The following is a 14,702-nucleotide window of genomic DNA, read 5'->3' on the forward strand; positions in this document are numbered from 1 at the left end:
TGTCACACGAAGTTGTGTGCGTTTAGATGGTTGATTTCGAGACCTCAAGTTCTAAATCTGAGGTCTCGAAATCAAGTTCGTGGAAAATTACTTCTTTCTCGAAAACTATGGCACTTCAGAGGGAGCTGTTTCTCACAATGTTTTATACCATCAACCTCTCCCCATTACTCGTTACTAAGTAAGGTTTTATGCTAATAATTATTTTGAGTAATTACCAATAGTGTACACTGCCTTTAAGCCTGGGATAGTACATCTTCTTCTTTCTCTAACTGTTGGTGTTGTTGTTTGTTTGAGCAGCAACACATGATGTGATATGGAGTTCCTATATATAGATTTGGAAAACAAGCACTTCTCATCACAGTGATAAAAATAATCCTGAAAGACGCTGTTTGATCAAAACATTGGGCCCTTAACTTTTTTTGGAACTTCTTTTTAGCAAAAAGAATTATATAATGTAAATACACTTTATTTGTCCTTCTATAAATTTTATCATGTTGAAAACATGTGCCTAATCAACAGGGGAAAAATAGACAGACAGAAAAGGAACCCCCCCCCCCCCGAAACAAAAGAGTTTCTGTAACTTCTGTGCTTGTTTTTGAACAACAAAACAGCTTCAGGTATTGTGGCAATTCTTCTGCTGGGATTTAATTTTAACTCTTTGTTGAAAGCACGTAACTACATGTAGATCGACAAGAAAAACAAGAGCTTTGGCACTCAAGAGGAATACCAATGTTGACAGTCAGTCTTGTTAATAAATTGTTTTCATGGGAAAACAAATCAGGAATTCGGGGACATAATAACTTCATAACAACTGAACAAGAGACACTCTAAATTCATAAATTCTTGACACTACAACGATATTTCCACCAGAAACAACTGCGTGTGTGTGCATATTGGCACAACAAGCTCATCAACAACGACAACTTGATGTTATTTCAATAAATGACAAAAAATGTCAAACGTGTTGCTGCAAGATCATTTGAGACAGATAACGGAACATGCCTTGAGGATGGTACTGTGTGCGTGTTTATATCCATGGTCTGACCACGGAGGTGAATCTGTCTTGGATTTGATTGTGAACGCACCCCCCCAAAAAAAAAAAGAAATTACAAAAGAAAAGAAAAAAAATACCAGGCTTGTGGCTCCTTCAGTTTTTAAGAAATATTGGTTGATGTACATGTAGAAGGACAAACTATGTTTCTAAATTGTATTCCTTCCATGTGTTGTTGATATCTGTGTGTCTGTTCCAATATTCTAACAGTGTATGACAACAATATTTTGCCATACAGTAGACGTCATGAACATTGACCAATGAAAACATGAAGAAGTGGTTGCACAGAGGGCGGTCGAGCTCAGCGTTCTCCGGGTTCTATTTCCTTGGTCACTACGCACAATCTCTTCAGTTCTATTTTTCTTTTCACTTGCCATTGCTTTTATTATGGAGAGGGAGAGTTACACATAATTATACAAAGCATCATTTACCTAGGCGCCTCTCGACAGACTCTACTCTCAATCCAACTCTGTGTTCACGACGAGAATCACAAAAGGTGTCCCATCTAACGCTTGAGCAAACAGCTCCTCGTTTTCTTCTTAGTTCAGACCGGAGAGCGTTGCCAAGGAAACAAAGTGAGAGGCAGAGATGCAATAGATGTGATTGTATTACGCATAGTGTTGTCCCAGTGGAAGTCTAACACATTGCGTAAAGAGAAAACCAAAAATTGATTTCCTCCGCCTCTTTGACCTTTTTTTCTCTCTCTTAAAGGCACTGGACACGTTTGATAATTACTCTAAATATATATAAGCATAACATCTTACTTGGTAACAAGCAGCAGGGAGCTGTTGGTTGTATAAAACATTGTGAGAGACAGCTCCCTCTGAAAGTAACGCAGTTTTTGAGTAAGAAGTAATTCCTCACTAAAGTATTTGAGTCTGAGAAAAACTTAAGGCCTTGTTCTAAAAGCACATAGATTTAACCGACAAGGGTGTTTTTTCTTTTACTTCTGTGTTGAAACTTTGACAACCTGATTGAGCCCAGATTTTCACAGATATGTGATTTGTTTGGATTAATCAAGTGATAATACAAATCTTTGTTTAAAAGGTCTATGTACTTTTTCCTAAAACAAAACACAATGTCCACAGATTTACATTAAACTTACACAGTTTGAAGATTATGATAGTAGAAAGCTTCCCTTCAAAATTTACTTATTGAGGTCCTGTAGTTTTTGAAAAATTAGTAAAACAAAAAAATTCATCTCAGTTTTAGCATGTAAAAACATATTAACCAGTTATGCTATGGTTTTGGTATATAATATCATAACTGGTTTATGGTTTTGGTATATAATATCATAACTGGTTAATGGGATTCTACATGCTAAAATAATTTTCGCCTTCCTGAGCCAAAAATTAATTGTGACTTGTTTTCGTCTTCCTGAGCCAAAAATTAATTGTGACTTGTTTTACTCATTTCTCAAAAACAACCTCAGTTAGTAATATTTGAAGGAAAGCTTTCCACTGCCATTATCTTAAAACCCTGAAGTTTAATGCAAATCTGTGGACATTTTGAAAAAGTACCCGAATCCTTTCACCTATGATGTCCAGTGCCTGTTCAACATGTTTAACAGGCATGATATTCTTCCTACTTTAGGCTGATAATTTCTGATTTTTTTTTCGCCTTTGGACATGTTGGAAAAAAATCAGAAAATTTGCGATAAATTACATGAGGCTGAATAGTCTTTGAGACTAAGAGCTTTTCTGTTTGTACGTATGTAGGTCAGCCCTTGTACTCAAATGTTCCTACTTGTACTTTTTTCCAAGGACCAAATATCATGCCTGAAAATAATTATTATCATTATCAACCTTTCTTGATTACGAGTATTGGTAAGAGATTGATAGTATAAAACATTGTGAGAAACAGCTCCCCTCTGAAGTGACGTAGTTTTCGAGAAAGAAGTAATTTTCCACAAATTTGATTTCGAGACCTCAAGTTTAGAATTTGAGGTCTCAAAATCAAGCATCAGAAAGCACCCAACTTCGTGTCACAATGGTGTTTTTTCTTTAATTATTATTTCGCAAATTCGACGACCGATTGAGCTAAAATTTTCACAGGTTTCTTATTTTATGCATATGTTGAGATACACCAAGTAAGAAGACTGGTATTTGACAATTACCAATAGTGTCCAGTGTCTTTAAGAATGTCCTACATGTAAGTATACATGTACGTGTATTGCTTTTTTTGCTTAATGTAGAACCCTTGAATTTGATACTCACGTTCATTGTGTCAAGAATGGGGTTCCAATCAAATCATTTCATGTTTGCTTTTAGGCAAAGCGCCGACTGCGAAATGCCATTGACAAGAAAAGACGGTTGCTGAAACGGTTGCAATTACTATAAAAGTTGCCGAGCATCGGCTTACACGGCAGAATATGTCCAAAGTGGTTTCATCTTACCATGCTTTAATAGAAAAATAAAGAACACATGCTCTTCACTTTAATGCTTCAAAATGTCGGAAAAGTTGCCTTTGGGTGAAAATTAACTACCTGATTATTACAATTTATATTATGTTGAGCTGTTTTTACAGAAAAGTAAAATCTCAAAGAGTCTTGCTTAAACGGTTAAAGGGTTTTGGTACTTTTTGCCTGACACAAAAACACAAACTTACACAGATTCAAGATAATGATGGTAGAAAAAGCTTCCTTTAAAGGGTGTATGTAACTTTTGTAGTTTGTAGGACAAAAAACACAATGTCAACAGATTTACACTAAACTTACACAGTTTGAAGATAATGATAGTAGAAAGCTTCCCTTAAAATATTACATGCTGAGGTGCTGTAGTTTTGGGGAAATGAATAGAACTATGTCATGAAAATAATTTTTGTCTCATGAGACGAACATTATTTTAATCATTTACAAACGTATTTTCATGACATTGTTTTACTCATTTCTCAAAAACTACAGCACCTCAGTAAGTAATATTTGAAGGGAAACTTTCCACTGCCACTATCTTCAAACCCTGTAAGTTTAATGTAAATCTATGGACATTTTGAAAAGGTACCCAAATCCTTTAAAGTATAACTTGCTGTGGTGCTGCAGTGTTTGAGAAGTTAGTAAAACAATTTTACCAAAAATCACTATTGTCGCAAAATTCGTTTAGAAGGTCAGATGGATTGAAACTCTCATGAAAACATTGCTCTGTGATTTTTCTTTTCAAACAAGAAACTTGCTGACTAGTGAAGCTGAAACATCTATAGGTTATAATTATAATACAATCATCTTCATGCACGGTGAGTACATGAAGGTATTCATATCGTGGATACTGTAGGTTCAAGGAAGGCTGGTTTTCTTTCGGGTGAAACATGAAGCTATCGTAAGAAAAAAATGAATTGCAAAAAGGCAAAGTGTTCATTCGGTATGTTAGAACTGGAAGATTGTTTTAATCTATAAATGAGGATATTAACACAATTGATAAACAAATAAGATAACTTAAACCAAAAGAAACCAGGGCCCAATTTCATGACTCTACTTTTTGCAGGGGGGGGGGGGGGGTAAAGTAAAATTTCAAGAGTCAGTTGGAGGTAAGGCTTGCAGGGTCGGCAGTTCAAAGAGTTACACCCTCTATCACCATCTTAGCATTCTAAAACAAGAAGAAAAAGAACACGTACAGTCCTTGAAGACATAGAGTTCCCCTGGGCTCTGAACTTCTCCAGAACTCAGGAAGTGATTTCAGTGACGAGTATCACACTCATCCAATCTCGTTGAGGATATTTGTTCTTCAGGCCAGGATGTTTGAAGAACATGCTTGGACATAAATGTAGGAGGAAAAACATTTACATTTAATCTCTCTTGAGAATGCTGATTGAAAATACTTTGGGAACCTCATTGCGACAATGTTTCTTTTGGTTACAGATGTTTATGTAGGCTGTGCAAGTAAGGCATGTATTAGGTCACAAACCCCTCTTTTTCTGCTGTAGGGCTGGCATAATACATCACATAGGTGACAGACGTGCCCATCTGCCCTCATGTCCATGTTGTCTTGGTGCCTCTTGATTTGCCTATTTGGGATTGTTGATTGGAAACACTTTTGGAACCGTCATTGCTAGAATGTTTTAGGGGATGTAGATATTTACTGCATGCTGTGCAAGTTAGGCTGGTATTACTGTCTGAGTAGCCATCCTAAAATTTCATTCTATGGGGCAGGCCTAATACTTGCAACTGCCCTCATGCCCATGCCGCCTTGATGCCTCTCGATTTCTCTCTTTGGGATTGCTCATTGGAAACACTTTCTAATTAAGCATGTATGTTTTCAGTCGTCCTAATTTCATTCTATACATGTAGGTAGGGCTTGCCTAGTGACAGATGCAACTGCCCCCTGCCCGTTTTGCCTCGATGCCTCTCAATTTTTCTCTTTTGGATTGTTGATTGGAAACACTTTTGGAAACCTCATTGCTACAATGTGTCTTTTGGGTGTGGATGTTTACTGTAGGCTGTGCAATTAGGCGCGTAGGTCACAAACCCCTTTTTTCTCCGCCATCCTCATTCTAAATTAATGTGTTCAATTCAATTCAGTTCAGATTTATTGGTCCTACCGTGGAGGAAAGTCATTTTGAATACATGCAATACAGAACAAATTAATAACACACAACCATAAATAAACTACTGGAAATACAAAATACTGTAATACTTCACGGATGTGGCAGACATGGCAGATGCAACTGCCAATTAAGAGTGTTAGGGGTCCTTGGTTCAAATCCCAATGAGGACCATTTGATATTCTCCGATCCAAAGATTGGATTTCATTTGGATTGTAAGGAAATATTGTATTTAAAGACACTGGACACCTTTGGTAATAGACCCTTCCCATGACTTATGTTAACTGCACATAGCGCGTGCGCACTAACATTTTGGTTGGCAAAATGAGGGAACATCGCGCTGTTTTGAACACGGCTAACGGCTGCGTGAGGACGCGATTGCACGTCTGCTTAATGCACAACTCTATGGCGTTTGCCAACCAATAGGATCTGTACAAATGCGTGAACATAATTAGAATATTTCATGGGAAGGGTCCATTGTCAAAGACCAGTCTTCTCACTTGGTGTATCTCAACATACTTTATGCATAAAACATGTAACAACAAACCTGTGAAAATTTGAGCTCAATCGATCATCGAAGTTGCAAGATATTAATGAAAGAAAAAAATACCCTTATCGCACCCTGATCACACGAAGTTGTATGCTTTCAGATGCTTGATTTCGAGACCTCAAATTCTAATTCGTGGAAAATCACTTCTTTCTTGAAAACTACGTCACTTCAGTGGGAGCTGTTTCTCACAATGGTTGATACTATCAACCTCTCCCCATTACTCGTAATCAAGAAAGATTTGATTATAATAATTATCTTGAGGAATTACCAATAGTGTCCAGTGCCTTTAAGATGCCATAACCATTTTAAACCCTTATCTTGCAGCTTTCAGCCATAAGGAGGTGTGGACATTCGGACTGCTTTTTCTTCATGGAGGTCGGGAGACAGTCGATGACAGGGGCAGGGGAGATCTGGATGCAGGTGGAGGATACAGTGATCGCACAGAATATTCATGAAGCATCATTGAAGTAAGTCTAGGGTTGTGAACCAGGCCCCAATTTCATTGAGCTCATGGCCCTGGTGAGGTTCCACATGGTAGGGTACTTGGCCCTTTTTTTCTACAGAGTTTTACACACAGGTTTGTGATTTGGGTCCCAATTTCATACATGTGTAGCTCATGGCCCTAGATGAAGTTCTGCATGGTATTATACTTGGCTCTATCTGTTTATTCAAATAGTTGTAAGTGAACATCCTCTTATAAATGAAGTTTATGTCCAGCCTTGTGATTTTGGCCCCACTTTCACTCACTGTTCTCATATGGACCTCGGTGTGGTTCCACACGGTGCTGTACTTAGCCCTATCTATTTTTCCACAGAGTTGTAAGTGAATCTCCTCTCATAATTTAAGTTAACAGGTTAAAGTCCAGCCTTGTGATTCAAATCTCAGTTTCATACATTAAGCTCATGGCCCTCAATGAAGTTCCACAGGGTATTGTACAATACTATTATTTTAGTTTTACCCTTACACCTATGTTTGCACTGTATAACTTCTTAATTTTCGAGCTCTGTGAAAAAAAATCACAGACATAATAACTTACTAAGGTCGGATTTGAACCCACTACCCTTGCAATTCTAGAGCAGTGTCTTACCAACTAGACCACTGAGATTGCCCAGTAGCTACATGTAGAGGCAGCTAGAACAGAACTCGGGGAAAGTACTGAGTTTACAGTGTTAAATATACAGTACAAGGGTAAAACCAAATCAATATTCTTTATCCCAATGCAATATTCCACATCTAGTAAATATATTATGTACAATATATTTAAAATATTTATTGAAATATTTGAGGTATCATGTCCGATGGTTTTTGTACATTCAAACTTGCATTGATGGATTGTTTGTTCAGTGCAATGCGCTCAATCAGCCAGCAAGAGGAAGAGATGCGCCCTCGCAGTCAGAGCAGCGGGAACACCTCAGAGATGAAACCCAACTCATCCCGTCGTCAAGTATCCACCCTGGGTCCATCATGGCGCACCCGCTGCGAGAGTATGCCGGCACAAAACCGACCGAGAACGAACCGTTCTAGACTAGGAAGTGGGAGTGAGGAGAGTCTACAGGAAGAGCCCAGTCCAACAAGGTAATGATTTAATATAGTTCCCCAGGGTGTAGTCTTTGGTCCAGTAGAGGTTTGATATTGTATCTTGAGTCAAAAATAGTGGAAATAGTCTTATACAAAAATAAAACAAACACATATAGGCATACATATCAATAAAAAACAAGTGGCACTTTGCTGTAAAGTCAGTGGACACTATTGGTAATTGGCAATGAACAGTCTTTTCACTTGGTGTATCTCAAGATATGCACAAAATAGCAAACCTGTGAAAATTTGAACTCAATTGGTCGTCAAAGTTGCGATATAAAAATGGAAGAAAAAAACGCCCTTGTCACACGAAGTTGTGTACTTTCCGATGCTTTATTTCGGGACCTCAAAATCTAATTCTGAGGTGGCAAAATCAAATTCAAATATTTTAGTGGAAAAACAGCTATATGATCGTGTGAAAGTTCATCTGTGTTGGTATTTAGATACAATTTGATTTAATTATTGATCACAACACTTGAGATACATTTCATATATGCTCGTTAACAAATAAGTTTTTATGCAAAACATTATTTTGAGTAATCACCAATAGTGTCCAGTGCCTTTAAGATCTCACGCATTGTTTTAGCTTCATAGAGGCATTTGCATGTTTCGGAGGCATGTTGATATTGGCAGGTGCCAAGCATGTTGCATGACCCCCACCCCAGGCCCAGTGCTGACGCTCTAACACACTGGCTTTTAAAAGCTTACAACAAGACCTCCATTTGATTGATTTTGTTTCCCCAACAAAGTGGCCAGTTTGATTAGAATCCAGGGCCTTGTCTTTTAGTCTTCCGTTTCTGTGTGGTGTTAATAAATTGTTTATTTTTGTTCAATGATGCGCCTTGGTTGAGGGTTATTCAAAAGCCATAGTGTGTTTGTGATGGGTTTAGGTTTACGACAGGAATGATTTGCAAAGTATTATTTCAGTTAAGCAGCCAGCATGTTGAGTTCCATCATTTTGATAAATAAACCTAAACACGATTATTTTAGCCTTCGAGAAAGACTCTACTTAGTGTTGAAACGTCAGTCCATTTAACATGATTTTGTGTTCCACTCTGGCCAACTACAAGGTAATATCACTGTTTACACAAATAGGTCTGTGTATCAGACTCTCAGGTTAATAAGATAAGATAAGAACTTTTATTATCCCACACTGGGGAAATTAAAACGGCAGGAATGATTTGCAAAGTATTATTTCAGTTAAGCAGCCAGCATGTTGAGTTCCATCATGAGTTTTGATAAAAAAAAACCTAAACACGATTATTTTAGCCTTCGAGAAAGAAAAAAAGATATTATACCTTGAGTCAAAAATAGTGGAAATAGTTTTATACAGAAACACCTTTAAGAACTGACAAAAATACCTTTAAGAACTGACTCCGCGGTAGTACAGTTAATCACTATCCTATAAGCTAAAGTAGTAGTCCCAGCCTATTTTTTATACCATCCGCCCGGGCCATTGTTAAAAAAGCAGGACAGATCTTTTCAGAACTGAGAAGTCTCCCGAACCCCCGAGCATCTACTCCGCATTAGTAGAATAAAGCAAGACAGTTCTCTAAGAACAAACTCTACCTGGCAAGTAGATACACACAAGGTGTTATCGCAAACCAAATATACATTGATACCTCACCATGCAATGCCTCAAATCCTAGATAATTCTATTCTTCGGGTAAAAACCCTGTGTGGATGTGTGAACGTCCGCACAGTGTTTCAAAACGCTGCCTTTTATGGACCACTTTTCTTCTCAGGTCCACACTTTGTAAATGGCATATATGGTTACCCATGTTTGTAATTTGTAATTTTGTGTTTATGTGTGCTCTAATCATGTTAACACTATTAACTGCTACCACTTCGTTACTAATACTAGTGGCTTCTTATATTTGTAACGCACAAGTAGGCCTAACCTATTTGGCGTGTTGTAGACAAGCAGTCTAGTTCACCTGATCCAAGCTCTGGTGTTGTCAGCAGCAGAGTGTGGGTTTGAATCCCGGTCATGACACTTGTGCTCTTGAGCAAGGCACTTGACCATAATTGCTTCATGCAGGGGCAATTGACTCCATGCCCCCTGGTCATTGCCTTGGTGCCCTTGAAATGTTCCATTAGAATATTAAACAATTTTCATAGGGTGCCCTTGACCAAGTAGACAACTTCTTTGTGCCCTTGCCCTATCCAAAACGAAGCATACAGGCCTAAAAGTAGTACATTCTGCTGTAACAGCCAGGCTCTTAGTGGATGATAATACAAAGCATTTATTACAAAGAACAGAGCCCCTAACAAAGGGAGGGCAACACAAGAACAAAAGCAAAACAAACAAGGACCAACCACAAGCCAAAAGATATTCAAAAAAGAGTAGCAAATTAGGATGGTTGTCGGAACAAAAGTGTCTCGAGGAGTCGTTTAAACACAGCCACTGACGGAGCTTCTCTCAGACAAGCGCGTTGCAGCTTTCCTTTTGGGTCTAGGAATGGAGAGCTTGGCCAAGTCTGACGAGGAGTGGAGTCGATGGCTGATATACATGTATGTACTCATGACTACGTCATAAAGGACTGTGTATAGGGTAATCCATTTGCTTTTCCAGGAGTAGGTTGCAACGTGGCCCTTGTGGCATTTGATTTAGGTCGATAGCCCAAAATCGGTTAAGTGTAGACCTCACCTTGAAGTTGACATCCTCAATTGATAAACTTTAAACGTTTTTCAAGCTCAACTCTTCGAGTAAAAGTTCAATGCCAAATGTCCTTTACCATTAAGCTTTCTCGAGGTAAGCCTATAGACCGTATTGAATTACCCCTTTTTGCTTTGAAAAGTCGCCATCTCGTAGGGCAAACCGTTTGCGCGTCCAAACGCGTACATCATCGAAGCACGCAGCACGCAGCACGCAACATTCCCGGTTTCATTTCTATGGCACATACACGCACACACGCAGGCATACGCACAGACGCCATCTTGTAGGTCAGATATTTGAGCCGCGTGACGTCATATTCAATACGGTCTATACGTTGTTTGCTCAATTGCAATCCTACAAAGTGCAGGAATGTTGAGATGAATGTGCTGACTGGGGGAAAGTGAACAATCAAACAATGACTCAAAGTACACATCAATTGCGTTCCAGTTTGGACGTCTTTTTCACTTCATGTCCCGTGAGCTTGTGCTGTTTCTGAACGGACTGTCTTGTTTTCAGAACAGTGTTTTTGCAAAGCTCCCTCTGAAGATATTTGTTCAATTAATTTCACTCCAGAGTCAGGTTTCTGTTCAAATGAGCGGGAAACACCCACTTGGCACTGATGGTTTGTTTGGGGATCAGTCCCTTGGCTAGTTTGCGAAGTTGATTCAAGAGCTCCAGTTTCAAGAAAGTCTCAGCAGGTATTGTGGCTTCCTCTGAAGTTACAAAATTTTGGGAAAAAATGTAATTTCTCACTAGAATATTTTGAACTGAATTAGAGACCTACAGGTACATGTAAGCTGAGGTCTCAAATTAAAGACATCTGAAAGCCAGAGCTTCTGCGACACATGTGTTTTTTCTTTCATTATTCTCTCGCAAATTTTCACAAGTTTATTATTTTATGCCTAGTTGAGATACAACAAGTGAGAAAACTGGTCTTTGACAGTGAAGTACGCTTGCGCAGAAGCCGAAATTTGCCGCTAACCCGTGAAATCTGCTTGCACAGAATTCCCTGCTTCCGTAAGCGCCGACTCTGTGCTTACTGTAAGCAGAGCCATGAAATTGGGCCCTGATATCTATTGTCCTTGGTCAACATACATGTATTTAACTCATTGTAAAGCTCTGGAAATTGGTCTGAAAAGCCTGATATTCTCCATGTTGGTAATGATATTGCTGTTTGTGTATGGCGTTAAATCTATCACCATATTGACACTTTTGAAACCTCGGCCCTTCAAATGCATTTACTTAATTGCTTTATTTAACTCAAGGGAGTAAGCTTGAGAAAATCATGAGGCACTCACTTGCTCAGTGTGTCACCAAGTGGTACACGTACATCTAGGTTATGTACATATCTTTTTGTCTTTAATAGAGGTGTTAATTGTGGACAAATAGAATACAATGATCCACACAAACATGCCTCGAAATTGTACGGTTTTCTTTTTTTGTCGCGAAGAAACACGTAAGGCCATTTTGTGGAGTTAAAATTTTGACTCCATAAAATGGCCGACCGTGTTAGTGTAGTTCACGACGTAAAAGGAAAACCTTGCAATTTCGTGATACTTGTGTGGATAATTTTATTCTACTTTTAAAACCATGTGCAAACGGTTTCAAACGCTTTTCAAAGACCAACTCGTCCGATCCAAGGCAATGGTTCCTTTAAGATTGTATCAACATTGTCTGATTGACAGTATCTAATACAGTTTGAACCTCAATCTACTTCGGTGTTTTTCAGATATTCAAGAGTTTTTTTTGTGGAAAGTAGAGGCTCTTTATGCTCCTAGGATTTGTAATACTCAAAAATATTTTTTGACGGTGTGACGGATGAAAAGATTTGCACCCTAGCTAAATTTCACTGCAAATAGTAGCCAAAGTATTTTCAATTATTCCTTTTTCAAAAGAGAGCTGCAGAGAAATAGAGAGTGTAAACAAGAAAGAACCTTCCAATTTGGAGATTTGATATCTCACTTTGAATTCAGAGCCATCCCTTCCTCCTCACTTTAAAGAAAGAGGAGGCAAACAATAAGAGAAAAGGGTGGAATTTACAACCGACTAGATTATGAGTAAATATCTAGGGAAATCGGATCGCCTATTTATAGTACTCCTACGCTCGGCTTTGATCTCTTGTATTCCGGAGGATGGAATTGTCTTATGGAATGGGATGTACTGAGGGTGATACGCCGTGGCATTTTAAACAGGCTTTAGACGTGATGGTAAGAAAACACCAGCGGAATATAATACTTTGTCTACGATATATTCTCAGGGGGTTTGAAAGAAGACGAAGAAGAAGAAAACAAAAGAGAGCGATAAACAGCATATTGATGAAACTTAGGAATGCTACTTCGTTACCTACTATAACAGTTTAGGCATTCTTTTCAAACATGAGATGAAAGGAATTATCCTGGGGTGTGTTGTGTTCTTTACTCATTTAGATACAAAATTGGATACAAAATTATTTCAACAGCTCTGAGTTTTAAACGACTGAACGTTTTATTGGTGGTACTGATGCCATTATGTGCACAAGAACTTTTTTGGCCTTGGTTCAAATAATATGAGAGTTTCAGGCAGTAGTTTAATAGGGGGACCAACATTTTTCCTCTACATTTTTTAGTTTGATAAAAAAAAAAAAAAAAAAAAAAGTTATATGCATGGCCGTGTTGAACTCAAACTACTTTTGCCATGGCTATGGTCCTTGGCTACTTTAATCTTACTCAACTCATTAGGGTAGTATACAGCCTGACATGCCTGAGCTGCCGTTTGCTCAACATCAACTCACCCCACCTAACCCCATCCCTGAACCCCATCCCAACCCCTTTCATCCCACGGCCACCCCCTTCTTCCCCACTCCGTCATGACTTATGGCATGTTTTTCTATCATCGGCTAAGTTTCCTTTCTAAATGTTTACATGCAGGATGCGGGTTGTTCATTTCCCCCTAGCTCGGGTTACCAAGCTGTCATCATAGATTTGCTTCACTCCTCACCTGACCGGGTTACTGGATTGTTTTCCTCCTCCGAAAGGATTTTTCTTTCTACTTTTAAGTCGAATCTCATTTCGTCGCATTTTGCTCGGATGTCCCCTCGGTGCTGTCGGCGTTTATACAAATTCCTTGGTTTTAAGTTTCATTTTGTTTTGTGTGACATCAGTCAGCGTTTTTGTTTGAGTATTTTCAATAGTTACAATTTGATTCTGTTATACAAGCCTGGATTGTCACCTTTGAAAGGGCAAGGCCATTTTCATTCTGCATAGGGCACACTTCCTATTGGAACATTAGGAATGGCAAGGCCATTTTCATTCTGCATAGGGCACACTTCCTATTGGAAACTTTGGAAGGGACACCAAGGCCAAGACCAGGAGCAAAGAAGGTCATGACCTCCGTGGCCTGCATGTAATCCCAAGCCTGTGTATATTGTGAATCTCAAAATAGCACAGCCCAGTCTTCATAACACCATCTTAAGTCTGTCAACCTTGCAGTAAACATTTCATTCTGAGAAATCAAATCGTATTGTCAGATCACTAGTGGGTATACATAAAAATAGAGATCAATCTCCATTGTTGCACCATGTCTGCACAACCAGGTCCTGTACCTACATGTATCAGAACCAAAACTTCTTTAAAACACACAAACACTTTGTGGAATTTTGTGTTATTTTTTTGGGTCAATTTGGGTGTGATCCCTGGCTACACGGCAGTTAACAGTTGTATGGCTTCTGACTGGCACCCCGGAACAAAGATATTGACAAAATAGGGACAGCGCCAACAGGACTAGATAGCTCAGTTGGTAGAGCGCCGGCACGTTAATCCGGAAGTCGTTGGTTCGAATCCCACTCTAGTAAATTCTTTGTTCAACCCCCAAAATAATTTTTTTGTCATAACTTTTTAACAAAAATATTTTTGTTTAAATCATCATCATCATCATCATCATTCGGCATAGACTTGCGTCCGTGGCCGCCTCGTCCTCAGGTTGTAATGGTGGCGCACTCCTGGAGTTGCCGCCATCACCTGGTGTCTTTCAATCGCTTCTCGTCTCAGTTCTTTGACGCTTCTTCCACTCCACTTTGTGACGTTGTCTATCCAGCGCAGCTTAGGGCGGCCTCTGCCTCAAATTGTGCCTGTAGGCAGACCATCTATAGCTGCGCCGGGTAGGCCTCCCTGTCTCATCACATGAGCGCACCATTTCCCCTTCCGCTCTAAGACCTCATCACTCGTGAGACACCACCGTCCACCAATCAGTTCAGCCAGCCTTTCATTTGTGATGAAGTCTGACCACTTTATGCCCAGCAGGGTTCGCCAAATCATTCTGCCAAAAGCATCGAAGCGCTTTAGGTCAGCTGCTTT

General features: G+C 39.1%; 1 protein-coding gene across 5 annotated transcripts in view; it reads left to right on the top strand.

Annotated features, from left to right (window-relative positions):
* The window catches only part of LOC117300700 (insulin receptor substrate 1-like), a 119,561-nt gene that overhangs the window by 39,911 nt on the left and 64,948 nt on the right, over positions 1–14,702 (top strand). For all 5 annotated transcript variants that reach the window (XM_033784441.1, XM_033784444.1, XM_033784443.1 and 2 more), the window contains exons 5-6: positions 6,459–6,601; positions 7,479–7,709. In XM_033784441.1, coding sequence (XP_033640332.1) covers positions 6,459–6,601; positions 7,479–7,709 — 374 coding nt within the window. The remainder of the gene's footprint in view (positions 1–6,458; positions 6,602–7,478; positions 7,710–14,702) is intronic.

The sequence above is a fragment of the Asterias rubens genome, chromosome 16 (genome assembly GCF_902459465.1).
Source record: "Asterias rubens chromosome 16, eAstRub1.3, whole genome shotgun sequence".
Lineage (NCBI taxonomy): Eukaryota > Metazoa > Echinodermata > Asteroidea > Forcipulatida > Asteriidae > Asterias > Asterias rubens.